A 24,176-nucleotide genomic window follows, 5' to 3' on the forward strand; every position below is an offset into this window, starting at 1 on the left:
GCAGGGGGAGAAAGGGAGGCAGAAGGAGCTCAGATTACCACCGCCCCCTCCAGCCACCCTGACCAAATAACCCCATGGGGCTTCCTCGCTGTCAGTATAAAGCCCCTTCTATGAGCTGAGGAAGAGACACAGAACATGTATGCTCCATCCTTTCTGTAGGCCTTTACAGATGATGGTATTTTCACACAAAAGCCAGAAGTCTGAATGCCTCTGGGAAAATTGCAGTTTGCAACCCAAGTGACTGGCCTAGTTGCCCACTGGCCAAGAGTGAATGCTGGCCCCTGACCCTGACCCCTGCTGCAGTTGAGGCCAATCCTAAGGTGGTGGGATTGCTTAGAAAGACGCCCTAGTCTTTTTGATGCATGACGTCTCCGGAACCCTGCCCACTCACCTCTCCGTCAAAGTCCCTCGCCGGGGCATCACTTCCTTGGTCCATGCCTCCGGAGGACAAAGAGCCCTCTGATGGGGAGGGCATGGGCTGCCGCTTGGCATTGTAGCTTCCTCCAGAGAATTCCCTCTTTAATGCGCTGCCATTCTGTGCGGATGACCCTACAGTACATCATGCAGGCAAAATTTTACATATGCAGAGGGGACAATACTCTAGAAAGCACACAGACTGCTGAGCTGACAGGCCATCCTTTGTAGGCCCCAGACCCCTCCTCCCCTGAAGCACATTAAGTCCAACTGTAGTACCTTTGCCCTGGGCTCAACCCTGAATCCAGCAATCTCACTCGCTATTCCTGTCCACCCCAGCCACGGGGACTCCCGGTGAGTGAGCAGCACTCTCTAGGCTGTGCCATCTGCCCAAATGCCCCACTTGCTAACAATTCCCCGGAATCCGTCAAGTCTCCACCTGCCTGGTACTGCCTCGCAAGTCTTTCCCAGTCACTGACAGCTCCCAGGCATCTTTCACGGCATTTATGAAGTCATGTTATCATCATGTGCCTGCCATTCTCCTAATAGATGAGGTGTCTTTGCCTCTCCAGGGCCTAGCACAGGACATGGCACACGGCAGGCTCAAAACAGATGTGCTAAAGGAGGAAGCTGAGTTGAACCATCCCCAGAGAGGCCATGCCACCCAGTGCAGAAATATCGCTTATCTTCTAGACAATTTTCATAAAACCACAAAGAGAACATAAAAGTACTTTTACTTCACAGGGCAAAGAGCCTGAGATATAAAATAAAAATGAGGTTTTCTTCAAAGCCACTCTCTACTGTGTTCTCAAAGTTGGGGTACGTAACAGTGGACCAGCAGCATTCACAGGAAGAAAAGCCAAGAGGCAAAACACCCTGGGAATCTCGGGGCTATTGTCAGTACCTATTTAAAGCTCTTAGCATTCCTTACTATTACAAGGATTTTGCTTAAACATGCCTTAATCGTGCTGAGTTTCTGTATTAGGATTATTCGTCCAAAAGACTGTGTTGAGGTTTTAGTACAACTCTAAGGTACAGGCTGTGCTTGTTTCAACTTTTTGCTGGTTTAAGATGTCTCAAGTGATTTTTACATTGAGAATTCAGTAAAAATGTCAAAACATGATAGTTTAAAGCAGCACATTTATCTAATGACCACCAAAATACACAAGTGTTCATAAATAAACTGAACAAGAGCCTGCCTGGGCGGACTCTGTCCTTGGTAATCCCCCTTCCACCTCCCTTCCTCAGCTTCTTTGCGAAGCCCCTACCTAGGCTGCAGTCACAGGCTCGTTGGCATTTCCTCAACACTGTGACTGACCGCAGATCAGCAACACTGGTAACACAGACAAGCAATACTGCTTAGCGTATGATGGAGCTTTACAAACACCAACGCCCAGCCCTATCCCAGAACAATTACAGCAGAGTTTCTGATTTAACTTTAAAGGTTCTCCTGTGATTTTTGCACATTGACTTTGTATCCTGAGACTTTGCTGAAGTTGCTGGTCAGCTTAAGGAGATTTTTGGACTGAGATGAACGGGTTTTCTAAATACACGATCATGTCATCTGCAGACAGAGACAATTTGGCTTCCTTTCTTCCTATCTGAATACCCTTTATTTCTTTCTCTTCTCTGATTGCCCTTGCCAGAACTTCCAGCACTATGTTGAATAGGAGTGATGAGAGAGGGCATCCTTGTCTTGTTGCAGTTTTCAAAGGGAATGCTTTCAGCTTTTGCCCATTCAGTATGATATTGGCTGTGGGTTTGTCATAAATAGCTCTTATTATTTTGAGATACGTTCCATCAATACCTAGTTTATTGAGTTTTTAGCATGAAGGGTGTTGAATTTTATCGAAGGCCTTTTCTGCATCTATTGAGATAATCGTGTGGTTTTTTTCACTGTTTACATGTTTACATGATGGATTACGTTTATTGACTTGCGTATGTGGAACCAGCCTTGCATCTCAGGGATGAAGCCGAATTGATCGTTGTGGATAAGCTTTTTGATGTGCTGCTGGATTCAGTTTGCTAGTATTTTATTGAGGGTTTTCGCATCAATGTTCATCAGGGATATTGGCCTGAAATGTTCTTTTTTTGTTGTGTCTCTGCCAGGTTTTGGTATCGGGATGATGCTAGCCTCATAAAATGAGTTAGGGAGGATTCCCTCTTTTTCTATTGTTTGGAATAGTTTCAGAAGGAATGGTACCAGCCCCTTTGTACCTCTTGTAGAATTCGGCTATAAATCTGCCTGGTCCTGGGCTTTTTTTTTTGGCTGGTAGGCTATTAATTACTGCCTCAATTTCAGAGCCTGTTATTGGTCTATTCAGGGATTCGACTTCTTCCTGGTTTAGTCTTGGGAGGGTGAATGTGTCCAGGAATTTATCCATTTCTTCTAGATTTTCTATTTTATTTGTGTAGAGATGTTTATAGTATTCTCTGATGATAGTTTGTATTTCTGTGGGATCAGTGGTGATCTCCCCTTTATCATTTTTAAAATTGTGTCTGTTTGATTCCTCTCTCTCATTAGTTTGGCTAGCAGCCTATTTTGTTAATCTTTTCAAAAAAACAGCTCCTGGAATCATTGATTTTTTGAAGGGTTTTTCGTGTCTCTATCTCCTTCAGTTCTGCTCTGATCTTAGTTATTTCTTGTATTCTGCTAGCTTTTGAATTTGTTTGCTCTTGCTTCTCTAGTTCTTTAAATTGGGATGTTAGGGTGTTGATTTTAGATCTTTCCCGCTTTCTCCTGTGGGCATTTAGTGCTATAAATTTCCCTCTACACACTGCTTTAGCTCTGTCCCAGAGATTCTGGTACATGTACCTTTGTTCTCATTGGTTTTAAAGAACTTATTTCTGCTTTCATCTCATTATTTACCCAGTAATCATTCAGGAGCAGGTTGTTCAGTTTCCATGCAGTTGTGCGGTTTTGAGTGAGTTTCTTAATCCTGAGTTCTAATTTGACTGCACTGTGGTCGCAAGACACTGCTATAATTTCCGTTCTTTTGCATTTGGTGAGGAGTGTTTTACTTACAATTATGTGGTCAATTTTAGAGTAAGTGTGATGTGGTGCTGAGAAGAATGTATATTCTGTTGATTCGGAGTGGAGAGTTCTGTAGGTATCTATTAGGTCTGCTTGAATCACTGTGCAGAAATCACATGCATTCCTACACACCAGTAATACAGACAGCCAAATCATGAGTGAACTCCCATTACAATTGCTACAAAGAGAATAAAATACCTAGGAATACAACTTACAAGGGATGTGAAGGACCTCTTCAAGGAGAACTACAAACCACTGCTCAGTGAAATAAAAGAGGACACAAACAAATGGAAGAACATACCATGCTCATGGATAGGGAGAATGAATATCATGAAAATGGCCATAATGCACAAAGTAATTTACAGATTCAATGCTATCCCCCCATCAAGCTGCCAATGACTTTCTTCACAGAATTAGAAAAAACTACTTTAAATCTCATATGGAACCAAAAAATAGCCTATGTAGCCAAGACAATCCTAAGCAAAAAGAACAAAGCTGGAGGCATCACATTACCTGACTTCAAACTATACTATAAGGCTACAGTAACCAAAACAGCATGGTACTGGTACCAAAACAGATATATAGACCAATGGAACAAAACAGAGGGCTCAGATATAATGCCACACATCTACAACCATCTGATCATTTTGACAAACCTGACAAAAACAAGCAATGGGGAAAGGATTCCCTAATTAATAAATGGTGTTGGGAAAACTGGCTAGCCATATGCAGAAAACTGAAACTGGACCCCTTCCTTACACCTTACACCACAATTAACTCAAGATGGATTAAAGATTTAAGCGTAAGACCTAAGACCATAAAAACCCTAGAAGAAAACCTAGGGAATACCATTCAGGACATAGGCATGGGCAAAGACTTCATGATTAAAACACTAAAAGCAATGGCAACAAAAGCCAAAATTCGCAAATGGTATCTAATTAAACTAAAGAGCTTCTGCACAGCAAAATAAACTATCATCAGAGTGAAAAGGCAACTTGCAGAATGGGAGAAAAGTTCTGCCATCTATCCAACTGACAAAGGGTAATATCCAGAATCTACAAAGAACTTAAACAAATTTACAAGGAAAAAAAAAAAACCCCATCAAAAGATATGAACTGACACTTCTCAAAAGAAGACATTTATGTGGCTAAGAAACATACAAAAAAAAGCTCATCATTACTGGTCATTAGAGAAATGCAAATCAAAACCACAATGAGATACCATCTAATGCCAGTTAGAATGGTGATCATTAAAAAATCAGGAAACAACAGATGCTGGAGAGGATGTGGAGAAATAGAAATTTTTTTTTTTTTGAGACACAGTCTCTGTCACCCAGGCTGGAGTGCAGTGGTGCAATCTCAGCTCACTGTAAGCTCTGCCTCTCAGGTTCACGCCATTCTCCTGCCTCAGCCTCCCGAGTAGCTGGGACTACAGGTGCGCGCCACAAAGCCCAGCTAATTTTTTGTATTTTTAGTAGAGACAGGGTTTCACCGTCTTAGCCAGGATGGTCTTGATCTCCTGACCTTGTGATCCACCCACCTCGACCTCCTAAAGTGCTGGGATTACAGGCCTGAGCCACCACACCCGGCTTAGAAATGCTTTTACACTGTTGTGGGAGTGTAAGTTAGTTCAACCATTGTGGAAGACAGTGGCAATTCCTCAAGGATCTAGAACCAGAAATACCATTTGACCCAGCAAACCCATTACTGGATATGTACCCAAAGGATTATAAATCATTCTACTATAAAGACACAAGCACACTTATGTTTACTGCAGCACTATTCACAATAGCAAAGACTTGGAACCAACCCAAATGCTCATCGATGACAGACTGGATAAAGAAAATGTGGCACATATACACCATGGAATACTATGTAACCATAAAAAAGGGTGAGTTCATGGCCTTTGCAGGGACATGGATGAAGCTAGAAATAATCATTCTCAGCAAACTAACACAGGAACAGAAAACCAAACACCATATATTCTCACTCATAAGTGGGAGTTGAACAATGAGAATACACGGACACGGGGAGGGGAACATCATACATCGGGGCCTGTCAGGAGGTGGGGGGTTAGGGAAGGGATAGCATTAGGATAAATATCTAATGTAGATGACAGGTTGATGGGTGCAGCAAACTACCATGGCACATGTATACCTATGTAACAAACCTGCATGTTCTACACATGTATCCCAGAACTTAAAGTATAATAATAATCATCATCACCATCATCATCCCTCCGGATGATTCCAGAAGGCCCCTCAGGCTAAGAACCACTGACAACCTCACTCCCCAGAAGATGCATTTCCCCTAACACTCCATCCCCATCATTGGATTTCTCCACATGCAATGGTCTTCATTTGTTGACATATTTCTCAGGAAATATACTCTTTACTTTTTTGATGTGGAATGCCTGTCTCCTTAGATTATAACCTAATCGAATGCCATAAAATATTTTTTGAGTTTTCTTCCAATTCCATGCCTAGTTTAGTGCTCAGTTCAACAAACAACAAAAAAGTTACTTTAACATTTTGTTATTCTGCACAGAAAGCCAAACTGCCAGAGACTTCCACCACTTTGCTTATTAATGGTGCGACCTTAAGCAAGTCATTTTATCTTTCTGAGTTTCCATTTTCTTTATCTTTAAGTAAAAAAATAAATTCTACCTTACAGGACTTTGTGGGAACAACTCAACACTCAATGCATGGAGAGTAACATGCAAGACAAGGTGTGTGCGGGCCTGCACTGTGCTTCTGGTCTTTTCACTGTCTCCCCTCCTTCTTAGCCATCATTTATAGAACAAAGAAATGAACTGAATTCTACCCCAGTGATTTCCACTTTTTTTTCACTTTCAAACTTCAGGAATTTTTTTTTTCAAAGAAAGGTTACACTCAAACACTACCTTTAAAAAAAAATCAAGGCAGGGCTGTTTTGATTGAACAGCAAAAGGGGCCTGGGGACCCTCTGGCTGAGACGATGTACTGTACTCAGGGTACAGCCCCTTCCAGAGAGTTTTAAGTGGTGACTCTGGGGGCTGGGCCCTAAATCTCTTGGGGATGAGCGATGTCCAACCTCTGCATGACTTCCAGGAGGGTCTGGGAGGTTCCCAGTGAGTCCCTACTGCTGACAGGAGTGGGTCTCATTCCTCAGGTGAACTGGAAAGGAGGGAAGGAAGCGTGATGAGCACTGCTGTTTCAGTTTGACTTTGCATCATGAAATTGCGAGTCTGGCTGTGGAAGATCCTGTGCTTCTTGCTGTAGAGACTGAACATAGTTGGCCTGTTCCTTCTTGTCTCTTTCTTGGCTGGCTGTCCTTCTGGAAACATTTTATATGAATTGGCCTAGTCTTGAAGCCAGCAGGAGGCACTCTAAATACCAGATGCCCCTCGGCATTCCCAAGAGGGTCTTTCCTCTTGTGTCTTTACTGGACAAGCAGCTGGTAACCAGGGACATAAAAAAGGCCAAACTCGATGAACGCATTAAGGGCCTTGACAAGAATGCCAGGCCAGTTCCAGTTCGTCTGCATGCCATCAATAGCGATATGGGAGCCTCACTTCAGCACTTCTAAGGAGATGGGCTGTCTCGGCTCTTTAAATCTTTGCAATTTAGGGCCTATCTTTATCTGCAATTCCACAAATCCAAAAGTCCTGAAAACCAAAAGTTTTTTCACAAGCTTGATGCAAATTCATGTGATGACAAAACCTAATGTGAACTGGGCCGGGCGTGGTGGCTCACACCTGTAATCCCAGCACTTTGGGAGGCAGAGGTGGGTGGATCACCTGAAGTTGGAAGTTCAAGAGCAGCCTGGCCAACACGGTGAAACCCTATCTCCACTAAAAGTACAGAAATTGGCTGGGTATGGTGGCGCATGCCTGTGATCCCAGCTACTTGGGAGGCTGGGGCAGGAGAATTGCTTGAATCTGGGAGGCAGAGGTTGCAGTGAGCAAAGACTGTGCCATTGCATTCCAGCCTGGGCAACAGATAGAGACTCTGTCTAAAAAAATTAAAAATAAGGCCACACGTGGTAGCTCAGGCCTGTAATCCCAGCACTTTGGGAGGCTAAAGTGGGCGGATCAAGAGGTCAGGAGTTCAAGACCAGCCTGGCCAACATGGTGAAACCCCATCTATACTAAAAATGCAAAAATTAGCTGGGCATGGTGGCACCCGCCTGCAGTCCCACTTACTCGGGAGGCCAAGGCAGGAGAATTGCTTGAACCTGGGAGGCGGAGGTTGCAGTGAGCCAAGATCGTACCACTGCACTCCAGCCTGGGCAACAGAGTGAAACTCCGTGTCAAAAAACAAAAACAGAAACACAAAACCAAAACAAAAAACAAAACAACAACAACAAAAAACCCAAAAAAAATCCTGGAGGTTGACTTTAGGCTTTGTTTATAAAGACTCCATTTATTCCTATATTTACAGTGTGAACAGTCATAACTTTTGCTGTGTGAGTATTAATGTGTTTGTGGGAACTTAATGTGTTTGTTTGTCATGGATCTTGCTGGGAATATAACATAATACAAGGTAGATCCCTTTCTAAAACATAAAAACATTCTGGCCTCAAGGGCTTCAGGTAACGAATTATAGACCATTACTTAATTCCTAAAGTTGTAACACCTTTGTACCTGACTTCCTGATAACTTATAGTTAGTAACAGCTTACATCAATCATCAAATCTAGCTATCGCTAATAAAAACATAATAGAAGTGGCTGTTATTTTCCCACTTAGCAAGATTTTTTCATGGTCAAGGCTACATACTGGGTCCAGATGATGTTAGGCGATAATGGCAACAAAGTTGCAAACTGTACATTTCAACATCTTGTCAATCAAAAGCTCCTTGAAAGCATGCTGTAGGTCTGTAGCCAGCCTCCAAGATGATTGTCCCTTCTAGTATTCACTCATATGTAGTCCCCTGCCACACACCCAGGGCTGGTCTGTGTGATCAACAGCATACTGCAGAAGTGATGATACAGCACTCCTGAGGTTAGGTAGAAGACTGCTGCTTCTGTCTCTCTGATCACTTGCCCTGGAGGAAGCCTGCAGCCAGGCCACAAGGACACTCAGGCACTGGGTATGGAGAGGCCCACAATGGCAAAAACGGGAAGCCTCCAACCAACAGTTGGTGAGGAACTCAGACCTGTCTACAACCACATGGGTGAGCCTGGAAGCAGATTCTCTAGTCACAGCTGAGTCTTCAGGTGACTGTGGCCCCAGCAAACAACTCAACTGCAATCTTCTGAGAAACCCTGAACCAGAGCCATCCAGTCTATGATGTTCTCAGATTCCTGACCCTAAGGCACTGTGAGATAATAAATGTTTGCTATTTTAAAGCTCCTAATTTGTGGGATAATTTCTTATGTAGCAAGAGGTAATTAACACAACATCATTCACCTTTATGCTGCCAGAATCTAAAAAAAAAAAAAAAGAAATACCTGGGCACAAATTGGGTGCCAAAATCAGACTTGCTGAATGAAGAGCAAATGAATGGTGGAAACTCAATCTGCATCAGAAGACTTGAACTCAACCATCTAACATTCAAGAATAGAAGGGAACAAGTAAGTTTTCTGACTCAATGACTTTTAAATGTGAAATTGAATTTAGTGCAGTTACTTTCTCTTAAAGTTCATTTGCATGGAGGTGAAAAAAGGTTTCACTGAAGTTGCACCTGGTACACTTTGGGACTGCATTTACGCTGGCACACTCGATTGACACTCTCTCTGATCTCCAAGCAAGTGCCATGTTCCCGGGAAAGCACACATTTGAGGAAGTTACAGAAAAGCAACCCTTCAGCCAAGAACGGTCTTCCCCAGGTAAGAAACTACAATGATCACTTGACAATGTACAACCTCACTGCTTATAACCCAGGAAATATCTAAGATCGCAGTGAATTTGACGGGAGTAAAATTTATTTTTTTAAATCAGCCAGATGTCCCATCTGTACATTTCTCTCATTTTGAGGTAAGTAGCCTTTAGCATCTTTGTATAATTTTATTCAGGCAGACAATATCTTTTTATACACCTTTCCCCCCACCAAAAAGTTGCTCCGTGACAGTAGCTGAACCTAAGTGCACCATGGAGCAGTTTTTTCTCTCTACGGTCCCTTAGCTCAAGGTTCTAGTTTGAAAGTGTAGAAAAGAGATGTTGCAGTTCCGAGTACAGTTTAAAAAAAGAGAGAGAGAGAAAGAGACTAATAAAGACTGAGACACACCTGAAACAGGTACTAGGTCATATATGATTTTTACCCCCAGCACCTCGCAGAAGAGTTGGTAGCTAATGGAATCTCAAAGATGTGTACTGAATGAATGTTATCTTTATTGTAGTAAAGGGTATATTCTTGAATCCATTCCTGGCCTTCTTTCAGTGAATCAAACATATGCATTTTTTTTTTTTTTTTTTTTTGCTACCTCGGGAACTTTGGACATGCCTGGAATGTCCTGCCCCAGCCCCTTCTTAAATGGTGGTAAATGGGAGTAAATGGTATCATACTAAGGCCCTAGTAGAAAGTCTGGGTGTCATCTTTAACTCTCTCCCTTACTTTTCCACAACTAATTCATCATCAAGTCTTACTGCTTTTAACTCTGAAAATATATCTGGAGAATCTACCATCTTCTCTCCTTCTGCCCCTGCTGCATCCCAAGCCCTCATCGGTTTCCACCGGGATCACTCTAGGAGTCTCCTATCTGGATGCTGGCTTCCACTCTTCCCGCCTCTAGTCCATTCTCCACCATGCAGCCTGCAGGATTGTTTTAAGAATGTAAATTGAATGAAAAATTTTCCCTACTTAAAAGTCTTCCTTTTGCTTTTGAATAAAGTAAAAAATGTCTTACCTTGGTCTTCAAGTCCCTGCTGGTCTGACCCTTACCTGCTACTCCCCTTTAATTTTTGTTACTTCCTCACCACTACCATGTAACCACACTAGCCTTCTTTCAGTTAACCAAATATTACTCAAACATGACTCCACCTCTAGGGAGTGATTTTCCTAATTATTCTGCCAAGTAGGGATTCATCCCGAACAGTTACTCCTTGTTATTCTCTATTACTGTATGCTGTTTACTTCCTTCAGAGCATTTATCACCACAATTTGTAATCATATTTGTCTGTCTCCCAGATGGCCTGTATACTCTAAAAGGACTTGGGGACTATTTTCTTAACAACGGCATTTGTGCCTATTAGGCATTACCCAGCAGGGTGTGAGACACTTCAGCCACTTGAGAATGCAATGGGCACACGTAAGTGAAGGACATGTCACCCACAGGACAGGAGGGGAAGGAGCTGGGGTCACCCTGTCTCGGAGGCACCTTCCTGCAGCCCCGGCACTTACTTGCTGACAGGCCACTGCTAGCACTCATGGAGCGGCCTGGCTCAGGGCGGGATTTGGTGATAGATGGAATACTGACTGAGCCACTGAATACTGTCCGACTTTCCTGAGGCCGAGGGTTCTATAAACAAAAGCAAGAGAGACATCCTTTAGCCAGAAAGAAACTGATTTTTCTGCAGAGATGTCTATTTTTCACTATAATTACCAAGAAATAAAGTCATCTTGACCAGAATGACACACAGTAAGGAACGGCAGATTATATAGTCTTTCCCACCCACAAAAGTAATAAAAACCTAGCATGAAGTAAATCTCATCCTAATCAGGAATAAGTACTTATACTTACTGAAATACTTATCAGTAAACAGCATTTTTTGGGTTGTAAAAACAGTAAGTAAAAGTTATATGGTTAGATGTGACAGTGAAGGGTAGAATTACATGGACATTTGCCGATAACTGAAAGTTTTTACCATGTATGACATTTTTATTTGCTCAACAGCTGAATAAGTCCGTTTGGAGAAAATTCTACTAAAATTATATTCTTCTCAAGAAAATGTTTTATTGATGTGATACTAAATGTGCCATTTATAAGTTCACACCCCGGTCACCAGACATCTTTACTGACTCACACCAATAGTAATATTGAGATTAGAAATAAGACGCTGCAATACTCACAAACTAGGTGAAGTTAGTTAATTTGGGACTATTAGTTTGAAAACTAATTTCTGATGTAAATGGTCTGGATTTGATTTCAAAGTTTATAAACAGGTTTATATACATTTACTTGGAAGATTTATCTACTCCTTACTGATTTTTCCATTTAATTACTGAATGATTTTAAGTGTGTGAGGTAGGAAAATAGGCCACAGAATGTTTTGCAAATCACACACACCTAAAGGACAGCCAGAGAGGTGGTGTGCAGGGTGAGCTGTCTGGTTATAGTTGAGAACAGAAAGCAGGCAGACTCCCCAAAGGCCCCAATCTTTTTCAGACCAGAAGGATGAAATGTTGGGGCTGAAAAAGTTCAGATATTGAATATTGAAAAATATTTCAATATTCTTTATAAATCCTGCAGAAGGCAAACTATATATACCATGTTATTAACATCTCTTTTAACACTCACAAGGCTTTTCTCCATTTGCTGACATAATCCCAGCCTCATGTAAGCATCTTCTGAAGCAAATGGTCTGGATTTGATTTCTTATAATTTATAAACAGATTTATATATATTTACTTGGAAGATTTATCTACTCCTTATTGATTTTTCTTTCATAGGTAAGAAAATGATGGTAATCTTACTAGCCTATTGTCAGCCAGCCTCTCCTTCACTGGCTGTTCAAGAGGGTGTGCCATAAAGGCAGCATGGTGGCTGTGAGCACAGGCTACAGAGGGATTTGGCCCACTACTCACATCTGTGCTGCACAGTTGACTAACAGCAGGGCTTGGGGTTGGTAAACTCTGAGCCCCAGTTCCCTCAGCAGTATCATGGGGATAATTGCCTCCTGAGGCTTGTCTGAGGATGAAGCTAATTACACTAGCAAAAAGAAAGCATGTAGCCCAGTCCTACTATGTGCCCTCTCTTTCCTCTGTTCTGGTAACAACCTCATACAGCTATCTGCAATATCACTTTCAAACTTCCTTTTAGTCACATCAAAACAGCAATTCTGGCCAGGCGTGGTGGCTCAGGCCTGTAATCCCAGCACTTTGGGAGGCTGAGGTGGGCGGATCACGAGGTCAGGAGTTCGAGACCAGCCTGGCCAATATGGTGAAACCCTGTCTCTACTAAAAATACAAAAAATTAGCTGGCGTGGTGGCACGCACCTGTAGTCCCAGCTACTCAGGAGGCTGAGGCAGGAGAATTGCTTGAACCTGGGAGGTGGAGGTTGCCGGAGGAGCCAAGATCATGCCACTGCACTCTGGCCTGGGCGACAGAGCGAGACTCCATCTCAAAACAACAACAACAAACTCCCAGCAATTCTGCTTGGTGGTGGGGGGATCACAAATTTTACATGTTTAAATAAGACCTTAACTCTATAATGGAAATGCAATGAAAAAAAAAATCACACATTGAAAGCCCTAAAAAAATCAAGTTTTGTGACTTTTCCAAAGGATCAATTTGTTGAGTAAAGCCAAATAGTTTAATTCCAAGTTAAATTATAACATGCAACTTTCCTTTGAAAAGAGATGCTCTCTTCATAGAATGCTGTAGGCTACCGTTAGTATAGGGTAATCCTTTATCTTTTCTACATCATCAGAAAATCACACAGATAGTCATAGCCACTAAGACATAACAAAATGTGACTGGAAGATATATTTATTAACCTGGTGTTCTCTCAGTGCTAACTAGTTCATTAAAATTGTTTGCTTTTTTTTCTGATTATAAAGGTAATACTCATGAACTGCAGAACATATAATAATGAAATCATAAGGGACCAAAAAAGTCCCCTGTGAATTCACCAGATACTATTAACAATTTGATGTGTTTCCTATCTTTTCTTCCAACACAATTTCTTTAACCGTTGATGATAGTGTATCATGCTGTTTTCAAATGCAATAGAACACCAAGCTAACTAGTTATTTTTTAAAAATGTTACAACTGTCTGCCTCATTTTACTGTTTCAAAACCACAATCTTTTCTCATCGTTTTGGGCTCAGGAAATATTACTTTTTCTTCTAGTAGCTTAACACAGAAAATACATTAGAGAAATTTATTCACATACCTGCCATACGTTGATAAACTTTGTGGTATGACTTATGTTTATTCATGACTTATGTTATTTAATGTTAATAGAAATCTATCTTACCTAAATGGTTTTAGAAGTTTCAGTAAGAGAAAAGGCCTAAATGCTTAAATTACATTTTACATATTTTACTAAATGTCCTCATACTTGACCTTTAAACATGGAAACCCAGGGGGACACTGTTGATAGGCACACTGTCCTCCACACTCACCACCTCAGGGTCCTCAGCTTTTGGGCTGACAGTTCATTTGTCCTGGTTATTCAGTAAGCATACGGTTCCCTAGCCTCAGTTCTTTAGTCATCACATAATTTCTTATACTGACTGCTATTACAATAACACTACACTCTCCAGCACCTAAAATAGTTAGGTGCTGAAAGATATTTGCTGAATAAATAAATGGAAAATGAATAGATTATATCTGCAATCCCAATTTTCTAATTTGAGTATTGAGATTAATTCAGTTGGCAATGTAATTTCAAAATATGATCCTTTCTGTAAAACAGTGTTCAGTTAATATTGATTTGAAGTTACAGGTCTGTGTTTTAAAGATACAAAGTAACATTCTACGCAAACACTTAAAAGATGACTGTCTTCTTTGCTATATGATCTAGGTTAAATAATTTAACATAGAATACAATGAAATGGGCATAAATACTTAAGGCTTTTGAGGTTAAAAGAAACAAGCAATAAAGAAATGTACAAATGGGGCTAAAAAATATTTTTTAGTTATAATAAAAGTCTAAAACTGGAAACTGAGTTCCCAGATGCCATGCAATTGTGAAACTCACTCCAAGGAGAGGTTAGAGCTCTGAGAAAGTTTGCAGCACTGAACTTTCCTACATGCACCTGAAATGCCTGAGAAAAGGTTATGGCAAAACAACTAAAAAAGGGTCAAAGCCAGCACCCGGGAAAGCATATATTAATATCACTTGAAAAGCTCCAAAGCATACATTTTGAAGAATCGCACATACTGAAAGTTGGCAACTTGTTGGCCCCAAATTTAACCGATGCCATTTACATGAATTTGGTTTATCTACCAAATTTGCACAGTCCATGTAATTCTTGGTGCATTATTTAAAGCAGATGCTTTTTTTTTCTCTAAGAAAATAAAAAAATTAAAATGGAAATAGTCAATGCTAGCAATTCAACAGTCACATTTACAGGAGCAACCCTGTAAGATGCAAGCAACGTGTGAACAACGCAGCCAGGAAAAGCTCAAAGGAGGTGGGAATATTTGTTTCAGGCTATACATTTCATTATTGTTTTTCTGTAAACCTTAATATATATTGATGTTGTCCTTTCCTATAAAACAAACCTACCCTAGAATAAATAGCAAAAATTAAGGCTACAAAATATACCTGAAACTTAGTAACACCGTAACGGGCTGAAATAATAAAGGAATGACAAAAAAAAAAAAAAAAGTTTTGTTAAAAAAAAAGTTTATCATTCAGTCAGCTAGAGTTGAATACATTTCATTATAAAGTGACAAGAAACCTAAGCCTCTGGTCCTTTCAAGGTACAAATATGCATAAGATTAGGGTAAGACTTTCATTTGATGGTACGGTATTTCTAGTTATAGATGACTAACTAAAGCAACATTTCCATAGTCTTTTATATGAAAAGTTATTATTTTTTTGAGACAGAGTCTTGCTCTATCACCTAAGCTGGAGTGCAGTGGTGCAATCACAGCTCTCTGCCACATCGAGCTCCCAGGCGCAAGTGATCTTCTCCCCTCAGCCTCCCAAGTAGCTGGGTCCACAGGCATGTGCCACCACATCCAGCTAATTTATTTTTATTTTTTGCAGAAATGGGGTCTCGCTATGGTTGGCCAGGGTTGTCTCAAACTCCTAGGCTCGTGATCCTCCTGCTTCAGCCTCCCAAAGAGCTGGGATTACATGTGTGAACCATCCTACCCAGTGAAAAGTTCCTGATTAACAAATACAAAATTCCTCTGGAATCCACTCCCTGCAGTCTAAGCAAACTAAGACTTATTTTATCATGGTTAATTTAATTTGGTCAGATAAGATATTTAAGTGATATAATAATTTAAATGTCAATAACATTTAAAACGTTATAATTTAGAATAACTTTATAATACAAACAAAAAAATAAACTTCCCATCCTATAGCTAATTTTCTAATTGGAAAATTTCTACATATATAAATACAAAAATTGATCTACTATTGCTGTAAGTTAGGGGACATTGTGGGAAGTGATACATTATACAATTCAAACATTTTATTACCTGCAAAACTAACTTTAGAAGATGTTCCCTTGAAGTTACCGTAAGCATACACCACTTGATGGACATATGAATATTCAGCTTTAATGGCCACCAGCTCTCCACCCTATTGCAAAGCCACTGGTAGCAAAGATACAAGCTGAATGGAAGAGACCAACAGCAGCTGCCATAATCCTTCAGAATACAGCATGCTTTCTAAATTTTCCTCTCTCTTTGCTTTAGTTTTCTTACCTTGGATCCTGGTTGGAATTACATGCATTTCAGTAACTCAAAGATTAGTATCTACTTATTTTTAGAATTTTTGTTACTCATTAATATTAATTTTTTAACTTTTTACTTTGGAGATTTTTAAGCTTTTCAAAAAGGGGTTTATTGTACATAGGTCTGTGGATGGGCTCTACCACAGACTAACCTCACTAAATATAAAACATTTCACTGAATTGAACTGGTTATAGGGTAAGGAGCTAAAAAATTCAGAAATTCTGGGAGCCCTTTCCTGTTCGTTTTAATAGAATAGAGAGCTATTTCTTATGATGGAAAAATCTTTCATTAAACATAGACAAATCTTCAATACTGTGTTTCAAAAATAAAAATTGAAATCTTTCCTATTCCTCCATCTTCTTCCTCAAAAGAAGAAACAAATGGAAATGGGAAAGAAAGAAGAGGAAGATAAACAGAGGAAGAGGAAGAGGAAGAGGAGAAGTTTGGCAGGAAAGAAATAGGCCAAAGGAAAAGGTTCACAAGATGGCACCATCTCAGCGGTGTTACTTATTAAAGCCAGGCAAAAGGAAATCCATACATGGTTAGTAAAAGTTAACACCTGACTCAGCTGTTCATACCCTCAGAGTCATAAAGCTTGGTGTACCAGGGACAGAGCGTAGAGACGGGGAATATTCAGGGTTTATGGAATCAGGAGAGAGAAATTTTTCAGCAGAATTAACAGTCATGTGATAGATGTGTTCAAAGTTGATCGGAGAGGAGATCAGACCGGAGTGATGATGAGGGGATGGATAAGGGAAACCTGGCTATCAAAAACAAAAGAAAGATGAAAAAAGGCAATAAGGTGATGGAAATGGATTCACATTTCACACAACATGCACATAGAACAAATGGAATAGTATCTTATATCAGAGCTGAATCCTTAATGAAATACTTTTAGGTCTTAGAAAGTTAAATTTTATAATACTCTTGCCAGTTACTTAAATAGCTGATTTGCAAAAAGATCATTCTTTTCTATAAAATTATTCTTTAATTAAAATAGTTAAGTAAGGAGAATTTGGACTTTTGGAGATACTAGACTTTCAGAGTTTACTTCAGTATTTTCTTATGTAATAACACAATCAAAATATGGCAAATCTACCAAACATTAAGGATAGAAAAAGCAAGAAAGAAGCAAGAAAATGAACAAGTGAACCTACAACAGCTTCTAAACAGATGTGTTATGAAACTGCTTCTTTAGAAATATAAAACCATGTAAAACCATTCCCTGATAATGTGTTTGTTTTTACTGATTTTATTTCCTTATAACAGTTAGCCATGGAATATACTAATTATTGGTTTACCTTTAAGCAGCCCAAGCTTATTTCCATTTAGACACCCAAAAAGAACATGTTTATTTTCTTAAGTTAAAAATCTTCCCTTCAATGTTCAGGTATATTATTTAAAAATGAAATAATATAATATCAAAGACATAGAAAAAAGCTTTTGAATCCAAGGACTAATTTTAGAGATAAAAGAACTACTTCTGAATATTCAGGAACCAACACTCAGTAGCCAGTCACCTTCTCTAATGGGAATTTTCAGGATTCAGTTCTTGAAGAACAGTTATGTTTCCAGAAAACATGATCCCTTCATTAGAGGCAGAGGGTGAATGGCATGTTGGAGAGAATGCTAACTGAATCCAGCATGGCATTCGTGTTCCCATGAGCTGAGATGAACCTGCTTTGTAAAGAGATCGCATAAATTACCTAGGCTTAAAAGAAAGGCTCCCATGTAAGATCATGTTTTTATTCCAGAGATATGAATAAAATCAGTACTTTCTACCTGAAACTTTGACTCTTTAAGCTCCAGGATGCCACTACGCTCGAAAATATATTTTTATTAACAATTTTAGTAATGCATTAAAAGCTAGGAGAAATGTAATGTGCTAAAAATAAATCTTCTAGAGGTAAAGTATTATCCTTGCATCCAAATTAGAGAAAAATTTGTTCTTTACTACAAATAGCAACCATGTATTAAAAACGGTAGATTATTTTAAAAATTCAAGAAAATGAATATAGCATCTATTTATAAGCCACACAAACCATCTTATATTAATTGCTTATATTGTCTTGGCTCACTTAGATACAAATAAAGGTTTGGATCTGATACAGGTATATGACTCCCTTACTTAGCCTCACTGCCCCTTCCATATTCAAAAAGCGAACAATTCTGTTTCAAGATCATCTGGCACAAAAGCAACAGAATTAAATTTCTAAAGACATACAATAAACTTTCTAAGCTTATAAGTATTTCACAGGAAAGCAATACTGATTTGAATAAATTAAAACATAAAAATGTCTGAGACACATGCTCTTTGAATAGATGACAACATGTGGCTTTGGTATTTAAAAACTCATATATGTTAACATTAGATAAATTTAATTCTTTATTTTATGAGACAGTTTGTAATAATTCTATTTCAATGGAAAGAACATATTAACATCTGAGAATACATTAAAATATCACAAGCTTTTCAACAGATACATACACAAGTACAGGCATGCTTAATTATTTTCAGACATGCATATTATTATATTTACTAGTGTCTACTCTGAGATGAAGATGGTTCTGGGCACACAGTAAGAGCTCAATAAATATTTGTTAGATGTTTCAATGATGCCTATAAAAAAGCCTCAGGTTATATGTCCTTTGGTAGTGAAACAGAAAAAAGTCATGTGAAAATAAAATCTGCTTGTGAAGAACAGGAATTCAGACAGATAAAATCTTTGATGCATACTACATGTACAGGTGAAGAAACAGGTTTCAAAAATTTGCACCAACTTCTTGTCCTGGAAATACAAAAGCACTTACGTGATAAGAAAACGTTAAAGCAATGAAGGGCACATTAAAAACGGAATTGCAATGAGAGGGCAAAAAGTCACTTGTGTTAATGCCAAAAAGAACCATTATCATGTGTTAACAAAATTAGGTGACAACAAATACTAAAAATCAAGCAGTCTAATGATTCTGTGGAAAATGCTATCTTATCAATAAAGACTAGACCTTATTTTGAATAAAAAGATACAGATTTTTTCTTTTTATCTCTTTTTTTTTTTCTTAAAGTGGTGGAAGGAAGAGGGAAGAAAATGTAGAGTAAGGAGGGATCTCTGATATAAAAGTTCTTACAGTGTTTCAAATCTGACATTTTGGCATCAAGGTGCAGTCTTATTGGATACGAAGGTCTGAAAGAACTCTGGAACATTAGCAAACGGATTTTTCACCTGATAGCAGAAGGACACCAAGCAGAGTAACATTCTGTTAAACACTGTAATATGTGGGCTAGAATAGAATGTCTACAAATATTTTCTATAATACTTCTAGCTACATTGTCGGAATGTAGGAGATCAAAACATTCTTTTCTGTGTAGTAAAATGAAACAAAAGTGTAAGAAATTTCTTAAAAGAATATCTATTAAAAACCTTGTAACTACTGAAATAATTTTATATTTGCTGATGTTTTGTTTTGCAACATATATATTTGAAATCTGTATCCTGCTATCCCTACATAATGCTAACTACATATTATGTATTGAAGAAACTACTAACTCAATTTAAAAAGTTTAATTAAAATTCTACATGGCACTTGACTTATCAAATATAAGTCGTAAATATATTCACATTTCAGTTATCTATCACAACTTAAAAAAATTCTTTAAGGTATTTTGTGCCTGACATTCCACCTTCCACAAGGAAAAACAACAGGCTTTGGACTCTATAGTTATGGTATGTTTACTTCTGAGGACCAGACTCAGGACTTTAAGCAAATGTTCCTAATGGGAAAAGAATGGAGAGAAATCTGAGATCTCACTACCAGGAAAAGGTTAAAAAAAAAAAAAAAAGTATAGCTTTTAAACATGATAGAAAAGTATAACAGTTTTAATATTTCATGGGCTCGACCTGAAAATTTTTAAAAGTACTATATCAAGATAAGCTGTAATCTAGTTTTGCACTTTTTAAATATTTACTCAGCAGAGCTAACCCTATTCCAAAAACCTAAGTGATTAATGAGGCTGGTTTGAACTCCATAAAGAAAAGTACATTACTATGAATATATGATATTTTGATATTATTGGTACTGGTAGTAAGAATGTCACATTCATTCATAAGCAAGCAGAGCCAACTGATGAACTGAGATATTTACAATGAAGAACTCAGACTTGAATGCAGATTTTTTTCTCTTCCTATGAAATAAATGCAAACCTCCCTTTAGAAAGTGTTTTTTTAAATTTAAAGAAACTGGACTGCACACCGAACTATATTATCAATCAATTTCTGTCAGTAATAGATGTTTATATCTTCTATCACTGTAGTGTTGATAATGTGGTTTAATTAAGACAGATTTCCTTAGAGAGCAATTGGGGTCAAGATTCACAAATCATCTCCCAAATTGCCATGAAATATGAATTATATTTAAAATTCTGTGCAAAATTTAGCAGCTATCACTACCAATCAAAAGGGTCATTTTTACAGTTTTAATAGTATGTTGAGAGAACTATGGTACTGAAATGTACAGAGCCTGGCTAATTCCACTAATATTCTTAATTTAAACATGACAAGTCTCAGAGCCTAATCTTCATATTGTTAAAACAGAATAGTTCTCCAATGTTGTACTTTTTTCTCTTTTTTTGAGATACAGTCTTGCTCAGTTGCCCAATGCAAAGCCAATCATAGCTCCCCACAGCCTCAAACTCCTGGGCTCAAGTAATCCTCCCACCTCAGCCTCCCGAGTAACTAGGACTATAGGCACACATTACATGTAAAGCCCAGTTATGTTTTTATAGAAATAGGGTCTTGGTCGGGCTTGGTGGCTCATGCCTGTAATCCCAGAACTTTGGGAGGCTGAGGTGGGAGGATCACAAGGTCAGGAGTTCGAGACCAGCCTGATCAACACGGTGAAACCCCATCTCTATTAAAAATACAAAATTAGACGGGCATGGTGCTGGGCGCCTGTAATCCCAGCTACTCAGGAGGTTGAAGCAGGAGAATCGCTTGAACCTGGGCGACAGAGGTTGCAGTGAGCTGAGATCACACCATTGCACTCCAGTTTGGGTGGCAGAGCGAGACTCCATCTCAAAAAAAAAAAAAAAAAAAAAGAAATGGGGTCTTGCTTATGTCGCCTGGGCTGGTCTTTAACTCCTGGCCTCAAGCAATCCGCACGTCTTGGCCTCCCAAAGTGCTGGGATTACAGGCATGAGCCACCACACCCGGCCTATGTTATACTTTTTCATGTACAACTGACCAGGTAATGTTTGTAACTCGGCAAAGGAAAAAGATTTAATTTCACAACTATCGGACAGATGTGACCATTAATGAACAAGCTAATGTGGTTCTCTGGGAAGAAAAAAAAAAAAAGAGTAGGCCAAATATCTGTATTGATTTGCTAATATGTAGTGAAATTTTAGTGATTTGGTAACCATATTCCAAATTTGGTATAGAACCTCTCCAAATCTGGTAGTTTCTTCCACCAACAATAGTAAACATAGGCATGGGAGAAATTCTCCAATATGGAACTAAATAAGAACTTGATTTGTTTGGCTTTTGACAGATGTCTAAATTTTATGTTTTGTTCATCAGGTATGTCATCATGTATCTTAGACATATTGTGGTATACTGAGAGAAACATTTCCTCATTACATTCACATATCCTTTGAAGTTTATGCATAAGCCTGTTTATATTCCCCCGACATCTGCACTTTTTTACATTCACTCTTAATTCCTCTTACCATGGGCAGATCTTTAAGGATCTGTATTCCATCTCCAGGACCCATGTGTGCTATGTGGTTAAAATTAGTTGGATTAGAAATTAATTTATTTCTCATTTCTGGATCTCGTAGCATTTCCCTGTAAAACAAAGCATCTGTTTAGACACTGTTTCCATAGTTAATTTATGTAGCTTATGAAAAAAATTAAGCACACTTAATTTTCTTAATAAAAATACAACTGTTAAATCACATTAATAAGAATATAATTAGAGTAACAGAATATACTCAATTAAAAATTTACTTCCTTAGAATGTTTTGTTTTAAATTTTAAATACAAGATCTTATTATTTTAGGTGGAAAAGTAGAGAGGGTCTTTTCAAATACTTAAGACATCAAAGAAGCTCTATTTTACATATAATTCTGAACATTTTATGTATCTCTTTAAAAATGGTAACACTTCAATCCTACTTCTGTTTGCTCATGAAAAGTCTGAACTTCTTAGACATATACAGGTTTACTGTATGCACAGCTATGTCCTATGCTTATATTGTAGAAAGGTACACAATCCAAAAGTATGACTATTCCATATTCATAGAGAAGTGAATAAGGTGAATAAAAATATGGTACTTTAATCCGGTGCATACTCACAATTTTGAGAATATTAATTAAAATGAGACAGAGAAGTTACATTCATTATTGCAGTTTTTGACACCACAGATGAATGAGATTTTCAGATACCCAATTTTCCTTCCAAATCAAATATAGTATCATCACCAAGTAGTCCCAGATGTACAAGCAGGCATGGATGATAGTACAGGTTAAATATCTACCTCCTCTGCTGCATCCTTTCCTCTTCTGGGACTCTGAAGGAATAACGCCGCTTATTGTTAATATTTCTAACCATTTGTTTCCGACTATTATCTGATGTTTCAGGAACTACCAGTTCGTCCCCTTCTGTTAAAACGAAAAAATACAAACGATAATGATGTTCTTTAAACTGTTAAAATGCTTTTTATCTATTAACCTCCAAGACAGTACAAACAATGATAGTACAAGTATATGCAATTCTGGTTTTTAAATGTTGGGTTGATAACCACAGTAAATAATATTTAACAGAACCTATGTAAACAGATAATATGCTGAAAGTAAACATAGCTTACAAAATATACTTTCATTTTTACTTGATTATAAACATAGTATGGCATAATTTTACTAGAAGAAAACTGTACTTGCCTTGGTGTTCTGTCACTCTAATCAGCCACCCCACCCCACCTCAGTATCTCAATACTGTGTTTTCTCTCCCTCCAGGTATTGATTTCAATGGCTTAGGGTGTTGTTAAAGAGCTACTATTGTTACCCTGAGCAGTAATCAGGCATAAATGGTAAACAACAATAACAACTATCTTTACATAATAAAAAAAATTTCCTTTGCAAGGTTTAATCTATGAGACATGGAGTTAAAAAAAAGGAGCTGTGCTCCCACTACCCTTCCTTTACAAAAGGTAAGAATCTGTCACTATTTCTCCTCTTCTAATCTTGGGGGTAGATGTTTAATCATATACACCTAGCAACCCAGTGACAGTCTTATCCGATGTCAGTTTTAATATCTAGAAGTAAACAAAACTGTCTGCCAGGGACTCCCAAAACATGCTGAGCTATGTGAAAAGAAGAAAAAAATAGACAACTGTATCCATATAACACAACAAAGGGTGTCATTATCTAAATAAGATAAGGAAAAAGAGGAAAGTTTAGAAGTTTTCAACACCCAAAAAGCTGAAGTGAGAAGGAGGAGGTGGGAAGAAGCGAAATGAGCCTATAAGAAAATAAAGGTGATAATTAGCAAAAGTGCAACATGATACTCGTGGCATAATAATATGGCTTAGGCAGACTGCTTTCCTAATAATACATATTTTAAAAATAGAATTATTATTATTTATTTTTTTGAGGCAGGGTCTTGCTCTGTTGCCCAGGCTGGAGTATAGTGGCACCATCACAGCTCACTGCAGCCTCAACCTCCTGGGCTCTAGTGATCCTGCTGTCTTGGCCTCCCAAAGAACTGGGATTACAGGCACATGCACCACCATGCCCAGTCAAAGAATAGAGTTTTTGAAGTGAATGATAATGTGGGACACAAATTTGGAATTTGAGAATTATGAGGGTAAAGCAGGTCTTGGAGACTTAGGGTGGCAATGGGAGATTTTGGACAGGCAGAGGGCTGCAGGAACACTGACTCTTAAGAAATGACAGAGAAAGCAAAACACAGAAAAAGAAAGAACCTCTTGAGATGCGATTTCCTTCCTTTGTCAAAGAAAAAGACAACTACATTAAAATTTTGTCAGGTCCCTCTTCTCCAAGATCTACCTCTACTCTTAGCCTAGAGTAGAAAGATGAAAAAGCATGGGAAGAGACAAGTCAGAGTAAGTTTTGTCTTACAGACACATAGTGGGTATGAACACATTTAAGACCAG

General features: G+C 38.6%; 1 protein-coding gene across 11 annotated transcripts in view; it reads right to left on the reverse strand.

The window, feature by feature from the left end:
- The window catches only part of CDC42BPA (CDC42 binding protein kinase alpha), a 328,744-nt gene that overhangs the window by 4,509 nt on the left and 300,059 nt on the right, over window positions 1-24,176 (reverse strand). For 6 of the 11 annotated variants that reach the window (XM_077938812.1, XM_077938809.1, XM_028826247.2 and 3 more), the window contains 5 exons: window positions 22,539-22,662; window positions 21,730-21,847; window positions 16,586-16,771; window positions 10,769-10,886; window positions 392-549 (listed from right to left, as the gene is read on the reverse strand). In XM_077938812.1, the coding sequence (XP_077794938.1) occupies window positions 392-549; window positions 10,769-10,886; window positions 16,586-16,771; window positions 21,730-21,847; window positions 22,539-22,662 (704 nt within the window). The remainder of the gene's footprint in view (window positions 1-391; window positions 550-10,768; window positions 10,887-16,585; window positions 16,772-21,729; window positions 21,848-22,538; window positions 22,663-24,176) is intronic. The other 5 variants (XM_028826295.2, XM_028826282.2, XM_028826258.2 and 2 more) reach the window with 1 other exon arrangement.

This window comes from Macaca mulatta, chromosome 1 (genome assembly GCF_049350105.2).
Source record: "Macaca mulatta isolate MMU2019108-1 chromosome 1, T2T-MMU8v2.0, whole genome shotgun sequence".
NCBI lineage: Eukaryota > Metazoa > Chordata > Mammalia > Primates > Cercopithecidae > Macaca > Macaca mulatta.